This window comes from Marmota marmota, unplaced genomic scaffold, assembly GCF_001458135.2.
Source record: "Marmota marmota marmota unplaced genomic scaffold, marMar, whole genome shotgun sequence".
NCBI classification, from domain to species: Eukaryota; Metazoa; Chordata; class Mammalia; order Rodentia; family Sciuridae; genus Marmota; species Marmota marmota.
In genome coordinates, this window is record NW_026000174.1 from 14,335,356 (window position 1) to 14,360,476 (window position 25,121).

Here is a 25,121-nt window from a genome sequence, read left to right on the forward strand (position 1 = left end):
CCTTGCTCCTTCGCCTGGCCCTGCAGGGGCCGAGAGAGCTCGGCGCCCGCCCTTCCGCTCGCCTTCTTCGTCAGCCGGTTGGAGCAGCGTCGGTCCGGGAGGTCTCTGGGCTGAGGCGGCGGCAGCTCCTCCGGCTCCATCATGTCCGCGGGCGGAGACTTCGGGAATCCGCTGAGGAAATTCAAGCTGGTGTTCCTAGGAGAGCAGAGCGGTGAGTGCGCGGCTCCCCCCTCCTGGCAGCCGGCCGCTGCCTCCCCGCACCACCCCCAGTGCGGCCCTTCTGTCCGCTGAGCTCCCTGCTGGCCTTGCATCGGCGCCGGGTTCCACCCCAGCCTGTCCCCCGTGCTCCCCGATTCCTCGCCAGCGTGAGTCGGTCGGATTTTACCCGGGTCCCCAGGCCCTTCGGTCCTGACTCGGCCCTGTCGCGTCGGTCGTCCTCGCTCCCCAGTCCTCACCCCGCCCAGCCCTGGCCTCCCGTCCATCCCTTTCTTCCTCTGGTCCTGGTCGTCTCCCTACCCTGGCCCTCTCACTCGAGCCCCACCCTTATTCTTTGCTCCTTCTCAGTTCTTCAGCTATGTGAGGCCCACTCCGAGAAGCCCCACTGCTTCGAACCGGCCCTCTCTCTCCAACCTTGGGCAAGGAGGGTGGGATCTGGGCGTTGTTTTCCCCAGAGGCTTGGCCCTAAGAAGTGCAAATCTTCTGGAAGGTGGGAAGTGATAGGAAAAAAATTCTTGGATGGTTTTCACCTAGGTTGAGAATTAGTTTGAGTTGTAGAGGAAATATGTCTGAATTGGAGGCGACTTGAAAATGGGGTGAGAGGGGTGGCGTTAGCAGTAACGATTTTTGCCCCTTGGGTTGGACTGTGGCTTGTTGAAAAAGCTCATTTTCTTCTCTTGACTTTCATCACTGAAAATTCTTTTGGCAGTGTTGATGCTTTTTCTGTCTTTGCCAGATGCTATGTCATGTTCATTTTACTTGAAATTTTTAACATCTCACCTCTCCTTATTCTCATTTTAACATGAAACAGCGTTGGATTCTCCTCATGGTGGTGCAAATAGGAATTGCTGTGGAAATATTAAGTCATTTCTTCTTGAGCATTTTCCAATTTTATGTTTAGGATTCGTGTGAGAGAAGGCTTAGAATAACGAACATCTTTGTTTTTGTAGGATTTTCTTTGAGTAATGTAGTAGAGTAGGGACAGGTTAATCATCTGGTTATCTAAATTAGATTTAAATATCTCTTGGGCTAAATGATTCTATGAAAGTATACCTAATATTTTGTAATATCTAATTCAGTGCAATTGTTATGTCATTTACCTGGTCAGGGTTTGCTGTTGCTTTACTTTATATTAGAAGCAAGATTCCATTTTGTAATGGTTGTCTCTAAGATTACTTGTAGAAATAACTGTTTTATGCTATATCATACAAACTTCGCAGTAATTCAGAAATTATCATCCTCCTTTGTTTTTCTTACACTTTTCATGACCATCTTTAAAATTCAGAAACTTGAGGTTATAGAAAACATTAGTTATTTGTTTTGACTAGAAGGTATATATAACTGATGTAAATTCAGAGTTTTGTTACTATCTTGAACTATTTGTATTAATTTGTATGGCATTACAGCAGGTTAATATTAGTTGCAAAACTGCCTCCAGTTGGACCTGGGAAATAAATTTTTTTCTTCTTTTTTTCCTTTTCTCAGTACTGTGCATTGAACCTTAGGAAAGTACACTACTATTGAGCTAAATCCCCAGTCTTTTTTATTTATTTATTTTGAGACAGGATTCCCAGAGGCTGGCCTTGAACTTCGATCCTTCTGCCTCACCTTCCTGAGTTTCTGGGGTTACAGGCCTGTGCCCTGGTGCCTGGCTAATTTTCTTTTGTCCATGCCTGGATTAATAGAATGTGAGGATACAGTCTTCTTTGCTTATGAGTTTTCTTTAAGTATAAAAACTGTTTCCTTAGGTGAATAATTTAGTAAAACCTACGGAGTTGATTTTGGTCCAGCTACAAGTATAATATATGGTGGCAATTATAATTACAATTATAGTTACAATGGCAATTTCAGGACAATCCCATACATAAAATATAGCTTATTGGTCATTATTGATAAATATTTTCCAACGTGCTAATTGTGTACTCCAGGAATACTATTATCTACTATATGTTGTGATGCTGTGCTGTTTAATTTGCATGAAAAACCCATTAATCTGTCTAGGAAGTTTTTATGAATAGAGATGAATAGAGATCTTAATTTCCTAAATATCTGCAGGTCTTTGAATTTTGTATTTGTGTTCCAAATCATATTGTAGTTTTATGGCTTCTCATTTCTTATTTCTGTAATCTATTAACTCCTCTTCAGTCCCTTTTACCTGTTATTCCTGAACCTTGTTAAATTTAAAAGAAAAAAACAAACTTTAAAAAAATATATATATTTAGTTGTAGATGAACACACAGTATGTATTTATTTTTATGTGGTGCTGAGGATCGAACCCAGTGCCTCACACATACGAGGCAAGCACTTTTACCACTGAGGTACAGCCCCAGCCCCAACTTTTTTTTTTTTTAATATTTTTTAGTTGTTGATGGACCTTTATTTTATTTATTTGTATGTGGTGCTGAGAATCAAACCCAGTGTATCACACATGCTAGGCAAGCGCACTTCCACTGAGCCACAACCCTGGCCCTTTTTTATTTTTTTTTATTTTTTAAGACTAGTTTTAGAGCTGGATGCAGTGGCACCAGCCTGTAATCCCAGCAGCTCAGGCAGGCGCATCGAGAGTTCAAAGCCAGCCTTAGCAAAAGTGAGGCGCTAAGCAACTCAGTGAGACCCTGTCTCTAAATAAATACAAAATAGAATTGGGGGTATGGCTCAGTGGTGAGTGCACCTGAGTTCAATTCCTGGTACCCTCCAAAAAAGAATAATTTTAGATTTTCAGAAAAATTGAGATAGTACAGAGGGTTCCTGTTTATCCCTACGCCCAGTTTCCCCTGTTGTAAACATTTTACATTAGTATGGTACATTTATTACAGTTAATGAACTCATATTGGTGTATTATTATTATTAGATAAACTCCATAATTTATTCAGATTTCCTTAGTTTTTACCTAATGTCCTTTTTCTGTTTTAGCTCTCCATTCAAGATACCACATTACATTAAGTTGTCATGTCTCCTCAGCTCCACTTGCTTAGTTTTTCTTCAGGATCGTGTTTGCATGCTTTTGCCTGTATGGAACTATGAGATTGATTATCTTTTGAGGTTACTATGTTGCTAAGTAATTCTATCCAATAGCTTTGACAAGATAGATTGATCCCTGTTTTCATGGTCAGTGTCTTATGCATTAGCAAAGGTCTGTAGAATCTATGTCATGTTGATGTAACTCTTCATGAATTATTTATTTTTAGGTCTGTTGGTATTCTGCAGTTCAGCTTTCAAAAACTGTAATCTGTGACAAAGACTTGTATATTTCCTTAATAGCATTTACCACATTTATAATTATCTTATCATCCTTCTCCACCTACTGGGAATTGAATCCCATGACTTTTTGCTTGCTATTGCTAGGCAAGGGCTTCACCACTGAATTACATCCCCAGTGCCCCCCAGCCCTGTGCATTTTAAATTTTTTTAAAAAATATTGTTTTTAGTTGTTGATAGACCTTTGTTTTATTTATGTATATATATGTAGTGCTGAGAATCAAACCCAGGGCCTCACACATGCCAGGCAAGTGCACTACTACTGAGCCACAGCCACAGCCCCCACTCCTGTGCTTTTTAAAAATTTTGAGATAGTCTTGATAAATTGTCCAGACTGGCCTTGAATTTGTGATCCTCTTGCCTCAGCTTCTTGAGTAGCTGAAATTGCAGGCATGTGCCTCAATGCACCTGATTGTTGCTGTCATAGCTGCTGCCACCGCTGCTGCGCTGCTGCTGCTGCTGCTGCTGCTGTTGCATATTATTTTGTGGTTCTGGAAATCAAACCCAGGGCCTTGTGCATGCTAGGCAAGTGTTCTACCACTGAGCTACACCCCCAAGTCTAATTATCCTTTTTTTATATATATATATATTTATTTTTTTAGTTATAGTTGAACACAATATCTTTATTTTATTTATTTATTTTATGTGGTGCTGAGGATCAAACCCAGGGCCTCGCACATGCTAGGCAGGCACTCTACCGCTGAGCCACAACCCCAGCCCAGTTATCCTCTTTTTTATGTGTGTGTTTTTCTATTTCTCACAGCAGAATGCAGTCACATGAAAATAAAAACTGTCATCTTATTTGTTAATGTATCCCCATTGCTTAGCATGATACCAGGTTCATACTAACTGCTCAGATATTTAGTGAATGAATGAATGAATGATGGTTGAATCTAATAGTAATCAAAGCTAGTGACCTATATATACTATGGTGAAATCTATTTTTTATTTAATAGTTTAACAATAATATTTTATGTTTATATTATTTGTTTGTATATAGGATGTTCTAGATGCCGGGGGATGAGATAGGGAAACCAGTAATTTAAAGGCTTACCCAGTTCACTTAAAAAAAAAAAAAAAAAAAAGACTAATCTTCATTTTGCATATATTTTTAGTTGAGCAAAATTAGTCTTGCTTTATTAAAGCTATTAAATTATTTGCTATTAGACTCTCTTGTAATTTCTCTAGTAAACATGGTTTAACAAAAGAATGTTGAAATAAGTAATTCTTGAAGTTTCCTTCAGGTATCTCTTTTGTTCCTACTTCTGACTCTTGTCTTTTTTTTTTTCCAGTTTTTTAGTTGTAGAGGTATATAATATCTTTATTTTATTTCATTTTTTTATGTGGTTCTGAGAATCGAATTCAGTGCCTCACACGTGCTAGGTAAGTGCTCTTCCTCACCCTCTGACTCTTGTCTTGAATTACAGAGGTCATTAGAAAGGTCAATAAGTGGTCGGTAGTAGGTTTTATTATATAGACAAGTGTTATTGATTATTAATTTGAGAATGTAATATCAGGGAAAAGTGCATACCTAGTACTGCTTCTTTTTTATACTTTATATTTTCTTTTAATTTACATCAACTCTTTTAAATTGCAGTACGCTAGGTAGGGAAAAGTGTCTGTCCTAGACCAGTAGTACTGAGCAGTTTATATATATATATAAGTACTTTCATTTTTATATATATATATATATATACATATATATATATATTAGTTGCTGGTGGATATTTATTTATTTATTTATTTATGTGTGGTGCTGAGGATCAAACCCAGTGCCTCATACATGCCAGGCAAGCACTCTACCACTGAGCTACAACACAGCCCTGAATAGTTTATATTATTATTCACACTATCTTATATTAGGTATTATATATTTTTTCCTGATAAATTCCCTGTGTTTCTTATGAGTAGGCTCTATCAAACCACTTAACTACTAGTTTTCAATAAATATTTGTTAAATTATTTTAAATACTAAGTATTTCTCATGTGCCAGGCTCTCTCAGAAAAACTTTACATTTATTTACCAATCTTCATGGTAACTATATGATAAGTACTATTATTATCTTTATTTTATTAATGAAGAAATTGAAACATAAAGAGATATTGAGTAATTTGCCAAAGGTCAATGGCCAGTGCTAACATATGAAACCCAGATTTGTGCTCTTAAACATTAACTCCACTGTTTAGTTTTAAGGCTTTAAAACAAGATATGGAGAACATTCCACTTGAGTGTCCTTACTTGCAATATGAATCTGTAAGAAGGTGGAAATGGCTCGATACTATCTAATTCACTAGTTCTGAAAGTGTGGTCCACTGATGCCCTAGTGATCTCTCAAGATCCTTCAGGGGGCTCCACAAACCTCCTGGGGGAGAGGTCCAAACTGTTTTCATAACATTAAGATATTATGTGATTTTTTTCCACTTTTATTCCCTTACGAGTGTGTATTCGAGTTTCCAAGAACCTACTTGATGTATGTGATCTTAAAACAGACTGAAAGCAGAAGCATCTATGAGAATCTAGCTGTCTTGTATTGTCAAGACATTAAAGAGCTCTGCAAATATATAAAAAACTCCACTCTCTTACTAAATTTTTGTTTGCAAAATACCTCTTTTTTTTTTTTAATTTTTTATTGTTGGCTGTTCAAAACATTACATAGTTCTTGATATATCATATTTCACACTTTGATTCAAGTGGGTTATGAGCTCCCATTTTTACCCCAAATACAGATTGCAGAATCACATCAGTTACACATCCATTGATTTACATATTGCCATACTAGTGTCTGTTGTGTTCTGCTGCCTTTCCTATCCTCTACTATCCCCCCTCCCCACCCCTCCCCTCGCCTCTTCTCTCTCTGCCCCCTCTACTGACATTCATTTGTCCCCCTTGTATTATTTTTCCCTTTCCCCTCACTTCCTCCTGTATGTACTTTTGTATAACTCTGAGGGTCTCCTTCCATTTCCATGCAATTTCCCTTCTCTCTCCCTTTCCCTCCCACCTCTCATCTCTGTTTAATGTTAATCATCTTCTCATGCTCTTCGACCCTACTCTGTTCTTAGTTACTCTCCTTATATCAAAGAAGACATTTGGCATTTGTTTTTTAGGGATTGGCTAGCTTCACTTAGCATAATCTGCTCTAATGCCATCCATTTCCCTGTAAATTCTATGATTTTGTCATTTTTTAATGCAGAGTAATACTCCATTGTGTATAAATGCCACATTTTTTTTATCCATTCATCTATTGAAGGGCATCTAGGTTGGTTCCACAGTCTTGCTATTGTGAATTGTGCTGCTATGAACATCGATGTAGCAGTGTCCCTGTAGCATGCTCTGCAAAATACCTCTTTTTCATTACAAAAAATTATTGTTAATGTGATAGATTTATTACTTTGAATATATTAAGCATTTGAAAATTTTCCTAGTTAATTCTCACTATAGTAGATATTGACATATATTTATATTATAAACTGAATTCTTTAAGGGTTTAGAGAAGAAAAAGTTTTAAGAACACTGATCTACATAATACAATAATATAAACTGTATTACTGACACATACTTTTTCCCTATTATTATATTACAATTCAAAAGAGTTGATCTAAAAAAAGCAATAAAAAGTAAAAAAAAAAAAATACTAGTTGTGCACTTTTTCCTGCCATTATATTTCTAAATTAATAATTTATAACACTTGTATATATATATTAAGATCTGTGAACTATTCAGTGATATTCCTGAAATGACAATAATGTCCTTTTTCTATTCCACGATCTTATCTAGAATATACTACATTAAATTTAGTTAGTAGATCTCCTTGGGCCCTTGTCTGTGACAGTTAAACTGGACTACTTTAATTTATTGCATTCTATTTTAAAAATTTGCAAGAAAACAAATTTTATTATTTATTTTTACAGCCTGGGTGTTGAACCAGAGGCACTCTGCCACTGAACTATATCTACAGCATCTCCCCCTTTTTTAAATTATAATTTTGAGACAGGGTCTTGCCAAGTTGCCAAAGCTAACCTAGAACTTGGGATTCTCCATCCTCAGCTCCTGAGTCTTGGGATTATGGCCGTGAACCATGATACCTGGCTAAATTTTATTTATTTATGAGGTCTCACTATTTTGCCTAGGCTGGTCTCAGACTTTTTGGTGGGGGATACTTTGACCACTGAGCCCTATTTTATATTTTTATTTAGAGACTTTTGAGACAAAGCTTTGCTTGTATTTTTGATCCCCATTATTTTTTTTAAGAGAATTTTTTAATATTTTATTTTTTTAGTTTTCGGCGTACACAACTTCTTTGTTTATATGTGGTGCTGAGGATAGAACCTGGGCCTCACGCATGCCAGGCGAGCACGCTACCGCTTGAGCCACATCCCCAGCCCATTGATCCCCATTATTTTTAACATGTTTTTCAACAATTAAAAAAATTCTTCAGGACTAACTCCTTTTGCTTTCTAATGTGACATTACTAATCTCATAGTATTTTCTTTATCCTCTGAATATAAATATTTTGTTTGGGTCAGATCAGTGTTTAATCTTTACATTACTGTAATAGGGAAATGATAGTCATAGTTGAGCCATGTAGCATATTGATAACTTGTACTCGTAAATTTTTTTTCCTTTGCCTTGCTTTTTTCCTATGTTTAGTTCATATGCTTATTGCTGATTATTCCTAAATTCTTTACCAACAGTTTAAGGCCTCTTTCACTATGTAAGAATGCATCAGGTTTTTATTCAGTTTGATCTTCTTGGGACATTATTCTAGAACTTCTGACTTATTTTAATCTATACTAGTTATCCTTCATGACTGGCATACAATTGTTAATATGGGATTTGTCTTTACCATCAGTCTGAAGTTTTTCTTTATTTCTTTTTTTGTGATGGTTGGGAATTTCCTAGATTACACATTTCCTTCTTTGTTTTATTTCCTTGTTATATTAAACATACTCACCAGTACCTAATAAAGGAAAATGGGAGGAAAAATTTCTTGAGACCCTATGTGTCTGAAAATGTATTCATATAACCTCACAGAAGTTTGAAGACATTTGTTACCATTCTGACCCTGCTCTTTTGACTTTTGACACTGTGTATCTATTTTCATTTTCTGCCTGGGTACTAGTTTTAAATTCTTTCAAACTAAGGACTCATGTCCCTTAGTTTTTGTTGTTGTTGTTGTTGTTGTTTGTTTTGTTTTAACAAAGCTTTTTTTAAAAAATAATTTTTTAGTTGTTGATGGACCTGTATTTTATTTATATATGTGTTGCTGAGAATTGAACCCTGTGCCTTATGCATACTAGGCTAACACTCTACCACTGAGCTACAACCTGTCCCTTAGTTTTAAGAAAATTTTTTGACTATCTTCTCCATTTTTAGATCTCTCTGGAATTCTTATTAAATTTCCTGGATTGGTCTTGTGATTTTGTATTATCTTTCCTGTTTTCTTTTTCTTTTGGTGGTGCTGGGGATTGAACCCAGGGCCTTGTGCATGGGAGGCAAGTACTCTACCAAATGAGCTATATCCCCAGCCCCTTTACCTGTTTTCTATTTATTTATTTTTCTATTTAGTTCTAACAAAATTTTTCCAACTCTTCTTCTATTGTTTTATTTCCACTATCATGTTAAAGAGCTTTTCGCTTTCAGAAGCATCTTTTGATTCTAGTATCTTCTGTCATTTTTAGGATATTATAATATATGGCTTTTTTCTGCATGCTCAGTCTTTTACAAATTGATTTTCACCTGTTTTAGTTTTTCTGTTTCCTGTTTGATGTGGTTCTCAAACAACTATTGATTCTTAGCTATTCTATTTAAAAGTTAAATACTAAAAAAATTATTTTAGCCTTCATGTGAGTTTATGGGACTTCACTGTAGGACAATTTGTATTCTTTTTTTGGAGGTGGAAGAATCTCTAATGTTTTTTATTTTATTTATTTTTTTTTAATGTTAGGTTTTTAAGTCTTTTGTTGACCACATATCCTGCTGACTCAATGTCCTATTGGAGAGAATGATCCTGGTATATTCTCTCTGAATGGAGAGAGGGTTTGAAATTATAAGTGAATGGATTTAGTCCCCCCCACTTTTTTGGGGGGTGGTGGTGGGTGGTGGTGATAGTGGTGTGGTGAACACTAAGCACACCCCAGGCTCCATTCTCATTGTTTTTAGTTCTGTTTGTACTCTGTATTTTTAGCCTCATTTGTATTTTCAATCGTACCTTGTTTTCTCTAGTCCAGAAATCCTTTTTTCCTTTCTCAACAGGAAAGTTCTGATTTTCTGATGAAGTAGAGCAGGAACCTGATTGTTTGGAATAGAGAAAGGGATGTAAGAGAATCAGTCTACCTGTTAAACAGACCAATCTTCCCTTTCATTATTAGGGCCACTTTCACCCTTATTTCTGTGTGTACTTGGTGCCAGCAGTTCTCCGGCACAAATTAGAATGTTTCTCAGCTTCCCCACTATCAGTTTAAAATTGATCTTTATGTAGTTTGTTGGGCAATACCACTTCTCCATTTGCTTTTGAGCTTCTATTTTGAATGAATTAGCTTTTTTGAAAACCAACACTTACATGTAAATATTTAGAATTAGATGTTTCAGAGTTTCTATTCTTTTTTTAAAAGCACATTTAAAAAAATTAAAACCACCTGTTTACACTCATGCTCATAGTAGCCAAAAGATGGAGGTAGTCAAGTGTCCATCTGTAGATGAATGGATAAACAAAATGTGATTAGAGGGGCTGGGAGTGCATTTCAGTAATAGAGTGCTTGCCTATTAGAAAAAAAAAGTGAGGGCTGGGGATGTGGCTCAAGCGGTAGCGCGCTCGCCTGGCATGCGTGCGGCCGGGGTTCGATCCTCAGCACCACGTACAAACAAAGATGTTGTGTTCGCCGATAACTAAAAAAAAAATAAGTATTGAAATTCTTTCTCTTTCTCTCTTTCTCCCTCTCTCACTCTCTCTTTGAAAAAAAAAAAAGAAAGAAAGAAAAAAAAAGTGATATATACACATGATAGGATATATTTAGCCCTAAAAAGATAGGAAATTCTGACACATGCTAGAATATGGATGGACCTTGTGGATGTTATGCTGGGTAAAATAAGCCAGTCACGAAAGGATAAATACTGCATGATATTTATGGTTAATAAGTAGGTCGAAATCACTGTTATCTTGTTCTGCCATTATGAGGTTGCACAAAACTTTGTCCAAACACACCACATAGACTTCTCTTTTGAGATGAAGTCTAAAACTCTTCTGTGTAAGTTAGTTTTTCATCATCCACTTTTTACCCTCCTTACTGTTATTCACCCATCTTTTCTTATTACTATAATAATTGAGCCTTTTTGGCAGGAGGTTGTGATACCAGGGATCAAGGGAACCCAGGACCTCAAGAATGCTAAGCAAGGACTCTACCATTGAACTACCTCCACAGCTCTAGTATGTTTTATAAATCATCCTTTAAGGTATGTGCTATATAGAAGACTGCTTTTTAAATCTTCCATTTTTAAAAAAATCATCCATTCCTAAGAATCATGTAATCTTAGCAGTTAATTATCTATTTAACTGATACTCATTGTACACTAGGTTCATTATAATGGGTAATATGGTTGTTAACAAATAGTTTCAGTCTCTGTCCTCTTGTGTACAATTGATAACCAGGAGCTTTATAGCAGATTTAAATTTTTTATATTACTCTGTACCTTCCAACCTCTGTCTTTGAACTTCCCTTTCAATTCAGCCTTCTACATTGATATCAAAGTGAACTTTATAAAAATGAAAATTATAGAAACTTTTTTTTACCTTCAAAACAAAAATGTCATGGCTGGGTGAGGTGGTGCATACCTCTAATCGTAAGTACTCAGAAGCCTGAGCCAGGAGGATAAGTTCGAGGCCAACCTCAGCAACTTAGACCTTGTTTCAAAATAAATAAAAAAGACAGGGGATGTACCTCAGTGGTAGAGCACTTGCCTTGCATGTGTGAGGCCTTGAGTTCAATATCCAGTACTGCAAGCAACAACAAAAAATGAAAAATATAATATACAATAAAATAAAAATTTAACAACTAACTAAGGGGGAGAAAGATTTGATATCCCAAATATCTCGTATGACTCTGTAATCAATAGCTCATGTTGAGGAAAATGGTTTCTTAGAAAAGGCCATTGGGTTTATCAAGAAACTGATTTTTCTCCCTGGGTACTGGGGATTGAACACAGGGGCAGTCTACCACTAAGCTACATTAACATGCCTTCTTCTTTTTCTTTTGAGACAGGATCTTGGTAATTTGCCCAGGCTAGCCTCAAACTTGGTATCCTTCTGCCTCAGACTCCTGAGTTGCTGGAATTATAGCTTAGATGTGCATTACCTGGCCTTGTCTAATGAGTAATTTTTAGAAAATTTTGGGAAGTCAAGGATTCAGAAGTAGGCAGTGGGTATAAATGGCATATTAAGAAATTAATTTACTCATGTATAACTAATTAGAACAAATTTAAAAAAATAATTTGCAGTTTAACCAAGTACTGTGATTTGGAGTCCTTAAGATAGTTTAAGATATCAAACTTATTATAAACCCCCACTATAATTCTTCCTCAGCAGTGTCAGTAGTTACCAAATATATAAAACCCCCTCCCTGGGCCGGGGATGAGGCTCAAGCGGTAGTGCGCTCACCTGGCATGCACGGGGCACTGGGTTCGATCCTCAGCACCACATAAAAATAAAATAGAGATGTTGTGTCCACCGAAAACTAAAAAATAATTATTAAAAAATTCTCTCTCTCTCTCTTAAAAAAAATAAAAATAAAACCTCCACCCTTGTGCCAAAGTGAGTTATTTGACACATAGCCCACATATTTTTTCAGTATTTTGATATGGTTGCTTAAAGATTAATGATCTTATTTAGCTATTCTTTTTTTAAAATATTTGTTGATTGGCATTTATATTTGTTTGTTTGTTTATTTATTTATATGTGGTACTGAGACTCGAACCCAGTGCCTCACGCATGCAGGCAAGTGTGCTACTGCTGAGCCATAACCCTAGCCCACTTATTTAGCTATTCTTGTGTATATATGTAATTACAGAAATCTTTATTTGGCAGTAATCTCTTTTATGTGTTTTTTGGGTTATAATATTTCAGGTTCTCTAGATTATCAACTGGACGAATGGAACTTTCTGAGTTGGCAAAAATGTCCAATATCTGTGCTTTCTAATATGGTATGGCTAGGGAATTGACTTTTAAATTTTATTTAACTTTTAACTTCAGTAGTTTCATGTGGCTACTTAACATTGTTTTTAGTCTTAATCTTTCTCTTAAAACTGAAGAATATTCCAGAAATGCATGTATGTTCACTTTAAATTATCTACATGGTCATGGTGAATTAAGTTGAATATAATAAAGAAATAAGGAATGTGGTGTCTCAGATTTAGACAGATTTTAGGCCTGCTCTGGTCTAAAGATATTGTGATCTGCTGGGTGCGGTGGCTCACACCTATAATTCCAGCAGCTTAAGAGGCTGAGGCAGGAGGATCACAAGTTTAAAGTCAGCTTCAGCAAAAGTTAGATGTCAAGCAACTCAGAGCCTTTCTGTAAATAAAATAGAAAATAGGGTTGGTAATATGGCTCACTGGTTAAGTGCCCCTGGATTTAATCCCTGGTACAAAAAAAAAAAAGAAAAAAAGAAAATATTGTGATCTGTAGTATTTAATGATACAACAACAAAAAAAATCTAGTCTTAAACCTTTTAGATCTCTGGTTTTTTTTTTTTTTTTTGTCTAGCATAATGCCCATATAGGCAACCATAAAATATTGAATTTATCCAATCATTTGAATTTAAGATATTGAATTTGTCCTATTTATCCTGTAGGTATGTGTCTTTTCCTTAAGAAGGTGAGGGAAGTATCATCACAGTATTGTTGTTTTTTTTTTTTTAAAAAAAAAGGTAAAAGACTAGATGATTCCTGAAGTTAATGATAGGGTATTATTCTTCATTTGTAAACCTTTTATGTGTATCAAATTATTTAATATGGAACATTTCTTTCCTTTGGCCTATGAAACATTTAAAATTTATTGTGATCTAAGTGGGTAAATCCTGGAGTAGTAGTTAGGAAAACTAAATGACACTTGAGTGTGGAGCTGAGGTTGTGGCTCAGCTGTAGAGAACTTGCGTAGCACGTGCGAGGCCCTGGGTTCAATCTTCAGCGCCACATAAAAATAAATAAATAAAATAAAGATAATTGTGTCCAACTACAACTAAAAAATAAATATAAAAAAATACTTGTGATATTTACCTATTTATTTATATGTACATACATACATACATACATACTAAGAATTGAGCACAGGGGGCTTAACCACTGAGCAATATCTCCATCTCATTTTTATTTAGAAATTTTTTTTTTAGTTGTTGATGGACCTTTATTTTATTCATTTATCTATATATGGTGCCGAGAATCGAATCCGGTGCTTCACATATGCAAGGCAAGCATTACACCACTGAGCCACAAATCCCAGCCTCTTATTTTTTGAGACAGGGGCTCGATAAGTTGCTGAGGCTGACTTTGAACTTGTGATCCTCTTACCTCAGCCTCCCAAACTGCTGGGATTACAGGTATGTGTCACCATGCCCGGCTTACCCATTTATTTTAAAAAGATGTAACTGAGAAGAACTAGATGGAAAAGGTGCATAAGACAAGGTATGGGGAAGGTAGAGGAGGTTTCCATGCCCACTCCAATTCTCAGTGTGTTTAGCAACTCAGAAGCTCTCTGGATCTTGTCTTTAGATTTTATGGAAGCTTCTATGTTTAGGCATAAATCATTGACTGTTGGTGATTAGCACAAACTTCAGCCTCTGTAACCTTCCCTAGAGGTGGGGCTGAAAGTTCTAACTCTATAATTATATGGTTGGTTCTTCCAACTCTGTAACCATATAATGACATGGGTTGGTTCTTCTGGCTACCAGACTCCCATCCTTTAAGGATTTCCAAAAGTCATCTCATAAACTCAGGTATGATTAAAAGGGGTTTGTTATGAATATTAAAAGATGGAAGGAGCTGGGCATGGTAGCACATGCCTGTGATCCCAGTGACTCCAGAGGCCAAGACAGGAGGATTACAAGTTCAAAGCCAGTCTCAGCAATTTAGTGAGGCCCTGTCTCAAACAAAACAAAAAAACCTGATAGTCCTTTTCACTTTTACAACTTATATAAACAGGGAAATGACTAGAGCTTTAATAGCTATGTGTCAGAAACTGTGGGATAGACCCAAATATGTATTTTTTCTTTCCTATGCAATGCATTTTATTTATTGACCTCTCTGAAACAAGCCAAAATTCTTATGGCTAATGGAACTTTCTATGCTAAAATGTTCAACAGGACAAATTTCTATCAAAAAAAAATTAATGTAGTGCTTTCACTTCACTCTTGAGGAATCAACATATGAACATTACATTTAGATGGTAAAATCAAATTAAAAATATAGGCTAGCCGGTCGCAGTGGAGCATGTCTGTAATTCCAGCAGCTTGGGAGGCTGAGGTAGGAGGATTGCAAGTTCAAAGCCAGCCTCAGCAAAAGTGATATGCTAAACAACTCCGTGAGATCCTGCCTCTAAATAAAATACAAAATAGGGGCTAAAGATGTGGCTCAGTGGTCAAGTGCCCCTGAGTTCAATCCCCAGTACCCCCCAAATAATGTAGGATAAATATGAAATCATGTCATATTTCTAGTTTCTTAGAAAAGAAAACAACAGTTGTGGCAATCACCTTACTTAACACCTTGGTTAAGTAAGAAAAGAAAATGGGCAGGGGTGTCATAGAGGTATACAAAGATTAAACAATTCAAATTATCCTTAGCCCTTCTGAGAAATATGGGAAATATATAGTAAATATTCTGTAATATGGTGATTTCGGTCATTATAGTTATCATTTTGTCCAAATATATATTTCTTATATCATAATATCACATTTCTGAATTCATATGTTGAAGATATAACCTTTAGTACCTCAGAATGTGGGTGTGTTGGAGACACAGTTATGATGAGTTCGTACTGGGGTATGATTCTAATACAGTATGGTTGGTGTCCTTATAAAAAAAGGAAATTTAGGCATAAATGTATGGAGAATGCCACATGAAAATAGAGAGCAGATTTCTGCTTCTGTATACCAAGGAATGCCAAGTATTGCCAACAAACCACCAGAAGTTAGGGAAGAACATTGGAACAGATTTCTTCACAGCTTTCAGAAGGAGCCAATTCTATTGATACCTTAATTTCAGATTTCTAGTTGCTAGAACTGTGGAACAATAAATTTCTGTTGTTTACATCACTTGTGGTGGTACTTCAAGGCATTTTGTTACAGCTTCCTTAACAAGCTAATACAGTGCTTAATATCCCTTTGCAAACAAATATAAAATTCGAAATAGCAACTCTTTTTTTTTTTTGAGAGAGAGAGAGAGAGAGAATTTTTTTAATATTTATTTTTTAGTTTTCAGTGGATACAACATCTTTGTTTGTATGTGGTGCTGAGGATCAAACCCGGGCCGCACGCATGCCAGGCTAGCGTGCTACCGCTTGAGCCACATCCCCAGCCCTTGAAATAGCAACTCTTGACAAGTGTAATGATTAATGTTTATGTGTATTTCCTATGAGACTACTAAGTTTTTTTTTTAATATATATCTTTTTTAGTTTTCGATGGACATTTATTTATTTATTTACTTATTTATATGGTGCTGAGACTCAAACCCAGTGCCTCACAAATGGTAGGCAAGTGTTCTACCTAAGTCTTAACCCCAGCCCCAAATTTTTAAAAATAGTTGGACTACCTTTATTATTTTGAGCAAATCCATTTTTTAAAAATTTTTAGTTGTTGATAGATCTTTATTTTATTTATTTTTATGTGGTGCTGAGAATCAAACCCAGTGTCTCACACATGCCAGGCAGTTGCACTACCGCTCAGCCCCAGCCTCAGCCCCAGCCCCAGCCCCAAGCAAATCCATTTTTTTAGTTGTGGGTGGACACAATACCTTTATTTTATTCATTTTTTATTTTTATGTGGTGCTGAGGATCCACCCCAGTGCCTCACACATACTAGGCAAGTGCTCTACCACTGAGCCATGACTCCAGCCCCTGCAAATCCATTTTTTTTTTTAGATAGTTTCCAGATATTGGTATGTTTGTTTTCACATGTAATAATAATCAGCTAACATTTAATTACTTATTACATATCATGCCTTGTTGTAAATGCTTTATGGTTTTAATTCATTTGATTCTTAAAACCAACACTGTCAGAGCCAGGCACAGTGGTACATGCAGAAGAATTACAAGTTTGAGGCCAGCCTTGGCAACTTAGTTAAGACCCTATCTCAAAATAAAAAAGTCTGGTGATGTATGTAGCTCAGCTCTAGAGTGTTTGCCTAGCACACCTTGCCCTGAGTTCAAACCCCAGTACCGGCAGGGGTAATATTGGATTGGATTATAACTGATGGAATTAAAATATTCATTTACGGATCCATACTATTGTAAATAAATAAGAGAACAGAGAATGTTTTTTCTTATTAAAAAATCTCAATTAGAACACTGCAGTAATAATTGTAGCATGTGAGATCATTTTGATGAGAGTTAAAATTAGTGGGCAGATGTTTGAGAATGAACATTTTGCATAGTCTCAAAGTATCTTCCCCAGTCTGAAGAAGAGGGGGCCTTAAGCTAAAATAGTGAAGTCAAGTTATATGTGTGGAAGAATTTCCTGACTGAAGAGATTGTGGAAATATTAGAGTGAGTCATAAAATCACCTGGAGAATATTTTTTCCCAAGTAAAGAAGTGGTTGTTTGTTTGTTTTAAAACACTTTTAATTGTAGATGGACATAATAACTTTATTAATTTTTGTATGTGGTGCTGAGGATTGAATCCAGGGCCTCACTGAGTGATAGGCAAGCACTCAACCACTGAGTCACAATCGCAGCCCAAAGAAGTGGGTTTGGAAAAAGCTAAACGTGTTCAGATGAAACCTGGAGTATACCTACAACTCTTAACGATTCCTATTTTGTGTTCTGTAGCATAATATTTGTTGATTAAATGTTCTGTTCCCTAGTTTTAGTTTTCCTTCCTTGTCTTGATATAAGCCCCCACCATTGACTCCAGATGTGTTTGTCTCTTGAGCTATTATATCCCCAGACCTTTTTATTTATTTTGAGACAGCCTCACTAAATTGCTGAGATTGGTCTTGAAGTTGAGATCTTCCACCTTAGCATCCTAAACATCTAGGATTTTAGGCCTGAATCACTTCACCTAGCATGAACTTCCTTCAGGTTTCTTTCAGTCTCTATTATATAAATCTATTATATGGTATTGGTGGGAGGCCAGATAGGGAGAAAAATGGTAGAATGAATACTATATAATGTGTTTGCCTAGAAGTAGTAGAGGAAAATATAAAAATAAAAAATGAATAGCCATACTACCCATGATAAGATTAATTAGTCTCTGATTGAAATGATCAATTAAATTTTAGGGCTGAGAGTGGAGCTCAGTGTTAATGTGCTAGCTTGATATATTTGAGGCCCTAAATCCCCAGAACTACAAAAATTAAAAATTAAAAAAATCTAGATCTCATTTTTGGCACAGTATGTTCCAGCACCTGGGTTCAGTTCCTAGAACTGCCAATGAATGAATGAGTGAAATTTCTTTATCTAGGAGAATATAGTTAATGCACTATTAAAGATTTTGAGATTTTGAGAATAAGCTTAGCTAAAGAGCTTTGAATGAATACAGAGTACATGCAAATTAGGTTTTAAATTTAGATGTTGCTAATCTTGCTGGGAAAAGGAGCTATTTTAACTTTGGAGTCTGATCATAAATGGACAGGAATTTGTGAAAAGATGCTGAAGTGTATCCTTGGGTGGACAGTATGAAGAGTAGAATGTAACTCCCTTTTTCTAGAATTTTGGGGGGAACTTCATTATAAGTAGGAGGCATTGGCTTGAATGCTGACCAAGTGAGAGAAAGATCCTGATCTACTATTTGGGGGTTCTCCTTTTTTTAATATTAATTTTTAGTTGTCGATGAACCTCTATTTTAATTAATTAATTTATTTATATGTGGTTCCAAGAATCAAACCCAGTGCTCCACACATGCTAGGCACGCTCTCCACCACTGAGCCACAATCCCAGCCCTGGGCAGGGGAGTGGGGTTTCTCCTTTTTGAAAACAAGAAATTAAACAAGGGGTTGGGATTGTAGCTCAGCGGTAGAGCACTCGCCTAGCACGGGCGGGGCCCAGGTTTGATCCTCAGCACCACATAAAAATAAAGGCATTGTGTTGTTCATCTAAACCTAAAAAAATAAATATTAAAAAAAAAGAAATTAAACAAACAAAAGCCAACCTGCCTTGAACTAAAATACAGAAAAGTTTATTCTCTATGTAAAAATGATATATTCCTATATTTTAATGTTTTTTTGCAAATTTAAAATTCCATGAGACTTGTGACTTTCATTTACTAATTGTGATATTTTTTGTCGGGGGTGGGAATACTGGGAATTGAACTAAGGGGCATTCAACCACCAAACCACATCCCCAGCCACCCCACCCAGCTCTAGTTGTGAATTTTTGAAAACTGGTGTTGTATAATATTTGTTCTATTAGAATTGGAGGGAGGGCTGGGGATGTGGCTCAAGTGGTAGCGCGCTCGCCTGGCGTGCGTGCGGCCCGGGTTCGATCCTCAGCACCACATACAAACAAAGATGTTGTGTCCGCCTAAAACTAAAATAAATAAATAAATAAATAAATATTAAAAAAAAAAAAAAAGAATTGGAGGGAGAATATTGTCAAGCTTTGTGTTTTTTCCTTGGATTTAAATTTTTTTCATTATTTCATTATTGTGATATCCAGAAGTATTTTTCAAGTTTGAAAGTTATTGGGTTAAAATATGCCATTAGGTGAAAAGTTAATATGCACATAAAAAAGAGATTCAGTCTTTTTTTTTTTTGAGAAACAAAAAGTTTTAACACAGATGGTATTGCTTCATCCTCTCCTACAAAGCATGTGTCCAAAAGATGTACATTTTTTCCTAAGCACACCAGCCTGCTTGCTTGATTTTTGTCACTCAGTAGCAATTTTTTCATGAACAGAAAATGTTAAATGTTAATGTAAATAAATTTATCAGTCTTTTCTGTATTATTAGAGATTTTTGTGTCCTAATTAAGAAGTTTCACGGTGTGTGGTAGTGTATGCCTGTAATCCTGGCAGCTCGGCAAGCTGAGGCAGGAGAATCACAAGTTCAATGCCAGCCTCAGTAACTTAGGGAGACCTTGTCTCTAAGTTAAATATAAATAAAAAGGCTGGCACAGACACACACTATAGCAGCAGCTTCCCCAGCCTGATGCGGTGGCACAAGCCTGTAATTCCAGTGACAGGGGAGGCTGAGGCAGGAGGATTGTAAGTTCAAGGCCATCCTCAACAATTTAGCAAGACCCTGTCTTAAAATAAAAGGTAAAAAGGACTGAAGATGTGGATCAGTGGTTAAGCACATCTGGGTTCAATCCTGGATACAAAACAAAAACAAAAAGCTTCTTCATACTTAAGTAATGAATTAGTCTTTTCTCCCTCTCTCTGTCTCTGTGTATATAGATATAGTGTGCATGTATATATAGATATAGTGTGCATGTTTTCTCCCCCACATCTCCCTACATAATGCATAATAGGGTTTCCACTCAGGGGTCCTTTATCCCTACTCTTTATTTTTTGTTTTCCACGTAAACCTTTTGTTTTTGTGATTTTTAAATCACATTTACAGATAAAGGAAAATTCTAGGTCCAAATAGATAACAATGAAGGTACTACTGCTAGAAGGATTGCATGCCCCACACCTAAAGAGCAAGGGACACCATGCATATCACCATGTAGACTCCGTAATTAGAACAATGAAAAGAACAGGAGACTTGGTATAGTCCATGCAGTACTTTCTGACCCCTCCCCTTCATGCTGCAGAACCAAATAAAAACTGTAGTACCTCAGATGAACCATAATTGGGTCCTGATCACACTGAAAGAACCACCTCCCATTGCTAATATTGGGCCAACGGTGTTAGTTACAGAAAGATATCCATTAACAAATATAAATATCAAAACAACAACAGTTTTGCTTCTTATAAATACAGCAGTGGATTAATGTCACCTCCCAAGGGTTTAGTCCAAAAACTTCCTATTGGCATTTGCACCAAACAAGGCTCCCCATATTTCAGGCATCATCTGCTGGGCTATGAGATCCAGCTGGCTTTCCAGGGTGTTGGAACCCTTTATTTTACCATCCCCATTATAGATCTTAACTCTTTTTTTTTTTTTTTAATTTTTTTTTTTTTTAATATTTATTTATTTTTTTTAGTTCTCGGCGGACACAACATCTTTGTTTGTTTGTGGTGCTGAGGATCGAACCCGGGCCGCACACATGCCAGGCGAGCGCGCTACCGCTTGAGCCACATCCCCAGCCCTAGATCTTAACTCTTAACTCCACTATTTCCTCAGGCAGGGAATAGGCTCCTGATCGATCAACATCCTTCTTGGTGACAATTTTGTGTAAATTTTACCAGAGGAAAACCTTGTTTCCTGCAGTGAACAGTCATTAGGGGCTCCAACAACTGGTGCAGAGCTTGGAGGACCAGCTGATCCAGCCCCACTTGATACCTGGTTGTATCTTTTACCACCTTGCTGACTCTCTGTTTTGCTTCATTCAGTAAGTCAATGATAAGGTCACCTCTTGCTCTAAGGATTGGGCCTTGCTTGATTCATCAAATTGGACATCTAAATTTTCTTCTGCTGCTCAATTTGTTTTTCTTTCTTCTCACAGTATTCCATAATATCCAGGTTTTGGGTTTGCACAAGATGGCTTTTCTCAATGCTGAACTCTTCTTCTGCCTTCACATCTATTTCCTCTGCTTTCTCATTGGCTTCTTGTTCAGTGAAAGCCATCATGTGCTTTATTGGTAGTGGAATGGGAGTTTCATTCCACTGGGACTTACCTGATTCTGCATGTCAGCATCACTGAGAGCCATGGCAAAAGCAGCACTAGGCCAGTGGGCAACGGAAAAATTAATCCAGTGCTCTTTTATTTTTTGAGAGAGGGTCTTGCTAAGTTGCCCAGACTGTCTTTGAACTTATGATCCTTCTGCCTCAGCCTCAATAACAGCTGAGATTATAGGCATGTGCCATGTTTGGAATTTATTATAAATTTTATAGTGGTTTTTAAATTTGTTTTGCTTTGCCTTTCACATTTAGGTTATAATCCATAGAAATTAGTTTTATGTGTATTGTGAAGTAGATGTCAGATTTTTTGCCTTTTAACTTTCACTTTTTTATTAGAATAATATATATATATATATTATTATGCATGCGTGTGTGTGTGTGTGTGTGTGTGTGTGTGTGATAGCCCAGCACGGATACATAATTATCCCTACATTATATATTTTTTGTTTGTTTTGGAGCTATAATTTTGAACCCGGGAACATGCTCCAAATCTGAGCTATACTACCAGCTACCACATAATATTTTGATTGATTGATTGATTGTGGTGCTGGGGATTGTATGCCAGGCAAGAGCTGTACCACTGTAGCCCCACTGTATTAAGATAACCTTTTCCCCCTTGCTTTAACATGTCACTTTTGTAATAATTGTGTATAAATGTATTGGTCTGGTTCTGGAATTCCTATTCTCCTAATTTAGTTTGTCTACCCTTTCAGCAGTACCAGACTATCTTACTCACTATAACTATATACAAGTTGCTGATTTCCCAGAGAGCAAACCTCTTAACTTATTCATTTATTCAAAAGTAAATCTTAACCTTTTGCCCCTATGGGGAAGATTTTTAAATTAAGGTTTTGTTTCAGTCAGCTTTTGCGCTGCTGTGACTAAAAAGACCAGACCAGACAGAGGAGGAAATTTATTTCGCATCCTGCAGTTTCAGAGGTCTCCAATCCATAGACAGCATGCTCCATTCCTTGGGACTCAAGGCAAGGCAGGACATAGGACATCATGGCAGAAAAGTGTGGCAGAGGGAACCAGCTTACATGATCAGGAAGTAGGGAGGGAGGTCTCCACTTGCCAGAAGCAAACATGCCCAAAACCACCCCTCAATATCCACCTCCTCCAGCTACACCTTACCACTCAGTTAATCCCAATCAGGGGATTAATTCAATGATTGGGTTAAAACTCTAGAACCCAATCATTTTTCCCCTGAATCTATGTACATTGTCTCACACGTGAGCTTTTGGTGGACACCTTATAGGTCTTGTTGGTCCTTCTCCTTGTATATTTGTCTCCTGCTTCCTTAATTTCTTGTTTCTTAGGGTCTATTTTGTTGATCTTTTCTAATTTTTTGAAAGATATACATAGCTCATTAATTTTTTTTTGCTTTTTGCACCCTCATACATGCTATATATGTGTGAGTACAATTATATAAAATTTCCCTTTAAGTGCTGTCATTAAATTTGAGATTTTATGAATATGTTTTTGTCTACCTGAAAATAATGTGTATTTTGCATTTGTTAGGTGTAAATTCTGCATATGATTACTCAGGGTTATTTTTTGGGGAGTACCAGCAATTGAACTCAGGGGCACTCGACCACTGAGCCATATCCCTAGCCCTATTTTGTATTTTATTTAGACACAGGGTCTCACGGAGTTGCTTAGCACCTTGCCATTGCTAAGGCTGGCTTTGAACTCAAAATCCTCCTGCCTCAGCTTCCTGAGCTGCTGGGATTACAGGTGTGTGCCATCAGGCCAAGCCGATGACTCAGTTTTGTTAATCTTGTAGTTTAGATCTGTGTCCTTATTGAACTTTTCTCTGTTCTATTACTGAAAGAAAAATGTTAAAATCTCTCACTGTGAGGGGCTGGGGTTGTGCCTCAGTGGTGGAGCGTCCACCTAGCATGTGTGAGGACCTGGGTTTGATCCTCAGCACCACATAAAGATAAATAAAGGTATTGTGTCCATCTACAACTAAAAAATATTAAAAAACAAAACCAAAAAAAGTCTCACTGTGATTGTGGCTCTATACGTTTACATTTATATTCTTTTCATTTTTATTTTATGTGCTATTAAGATTTTAATGTTTGGCCATACATCTTTTAAATTGTTATTTTCTTGATGAGTTGTTTTTTTTTTTGTGTGTGTGTGTGTGTGTGTGTGTGTGTACCAGGGATTGAACCCAGCAGTGCTTAACCACTGGGTTAAGTCCTTTAACCACATGCTGGTTTATATTTTATTTAGAGACAGGGTCTTGTCAAGTTGCTTAGGGCCTTGCTAAATTATTGAGGCTGGCTTTGAACTCTCAATCCTCCTGCCTCAGTCTCTGAGTCACTGAGATTACAGGTGTGTGCCACCATGCCTGGCTTGTGAATTGAATCTTTGATCATCATCTCATCCTCTTTATTTCTAGTAATTCTTTTTGCTCTAAAGTTTTCTTTAATTTTTTTAAAAATATTTTTTTAGTTGTAGATGAACACAATACCTTTATTTAATTTATTTATATGTGGTGCTGAGGATCGAATCCAGGGCCTCACATGTGTTAGGGCAAGCACTCTACCACTGAGCCACAACCCCAGCCCTTACTTTAATTTTTGTTTGTTTTGCTTTTACTCCTTTTTTTTTTTTTTTTTTTTTTTTGAGATAGGATCTCAATAGGTTGCCCAGGCTGGTCTCAACCTGGGCTCAAGGATGTGACGGTACACTGTAACCCCATGGATTGCCAGGGTTGACTGAACTGATCTGGTGGGCCAGGAGGGTGTCCCCTTCCTCCCTCGGTACTCCAGGTCCTACCCTCCCAAAGCTACATGCTTGATCAAAAAAAGTCTTCTCCAGTAGAGGAGAACCATTCTCAGGTAGCTAGCTAGGCTTTCCTATTAGAATCTCCAACCAAGCTTTCAAAAGTAGCCTCAGGTGATCCTCCTGCCTCAGCCTTCTGGGTTGAGTAGCTGGGACTTCAGGAATGCTACTGCATCTGGCTTTATTTATTTATTTATTTTGGTATCAGATTGAACCCAGAGGTGCTTAATCACTGGTCCACATCTCCAGCTCTCTTTATTTTTTGAGACAGGGTTTTGCTAAATTGCTTAGGGCCTAATTAAGTTGCTGAGGTTGGCTTTGAACTCAGGATCTTCCTGCCTTAGCCTCCTGAGATTACAGGCATGTACCGCTGTTGTGCCCACTGGCTTTACTTTGATAATAATATAATACCATCTTTTGGTTGTGTTTTCTCTCTTTATTTTCAGCCTCTTTATATTCTTAGGTTTCAGATATCTTAATAAGTAGCATATAGTTTAGTCATTAGTTAGGCTTTGTGCTTGTCCAATCAGATAAACTTTTAAAAATTGAAACATCAGTACACTTACATTTAATATAATTATCAATAAACTGGGTATAGTGGGGCATGCCTATAATCCCCACACCTCCAGAGGCTGAGTCCTTGCTCTCAAGTTCAGGGCCAGACTGAGCAGCTTAGGGGGCTTCTGACTCAAAAATATAAGAAAAATAAAAATGAAAAGAATATAAATGTAAACGTATAGAGCCACAATCACAGTGAGACTTTTTTTGGTTTTGTTTTTTAATATTTTTTAGTTGTAGATGGACACAATACCTTTATTTATCTTTATGTGGTGCTGAGGATCAAACCCAGGTCCTCACACATGCTAGG

At 36.9% G+C, this 25,121-nt stretch overlaps 1 protein-coding gene across 3 annotated transcripts in view; it reads left to right on the forward strand.

The window, feature by feature from the left end:
- The window catches only part of Rab6a (RAB6A, member RAS oncogene family), a 62,740-nt gene continuing 37,619 nt past the window's right edge, over positions 1-25,121 (forward strand). For 2 of the 3 annotated variants that reach the window (XM_015477444.2, XM_015477445.2), the window contains exon 1: positions 1-211. In XM_015477444.2, coding sequence (XP_015332930.1) covers positions 142-211 — 70 coding nt within the window. In that variant the 5' untranslated portion in view covers positions 1-141. The remainder of the gene's footprint in view (positions 212-25,121) is intronic. The other variant, XM_048788083.1, reaches the window with a different exon arrangement.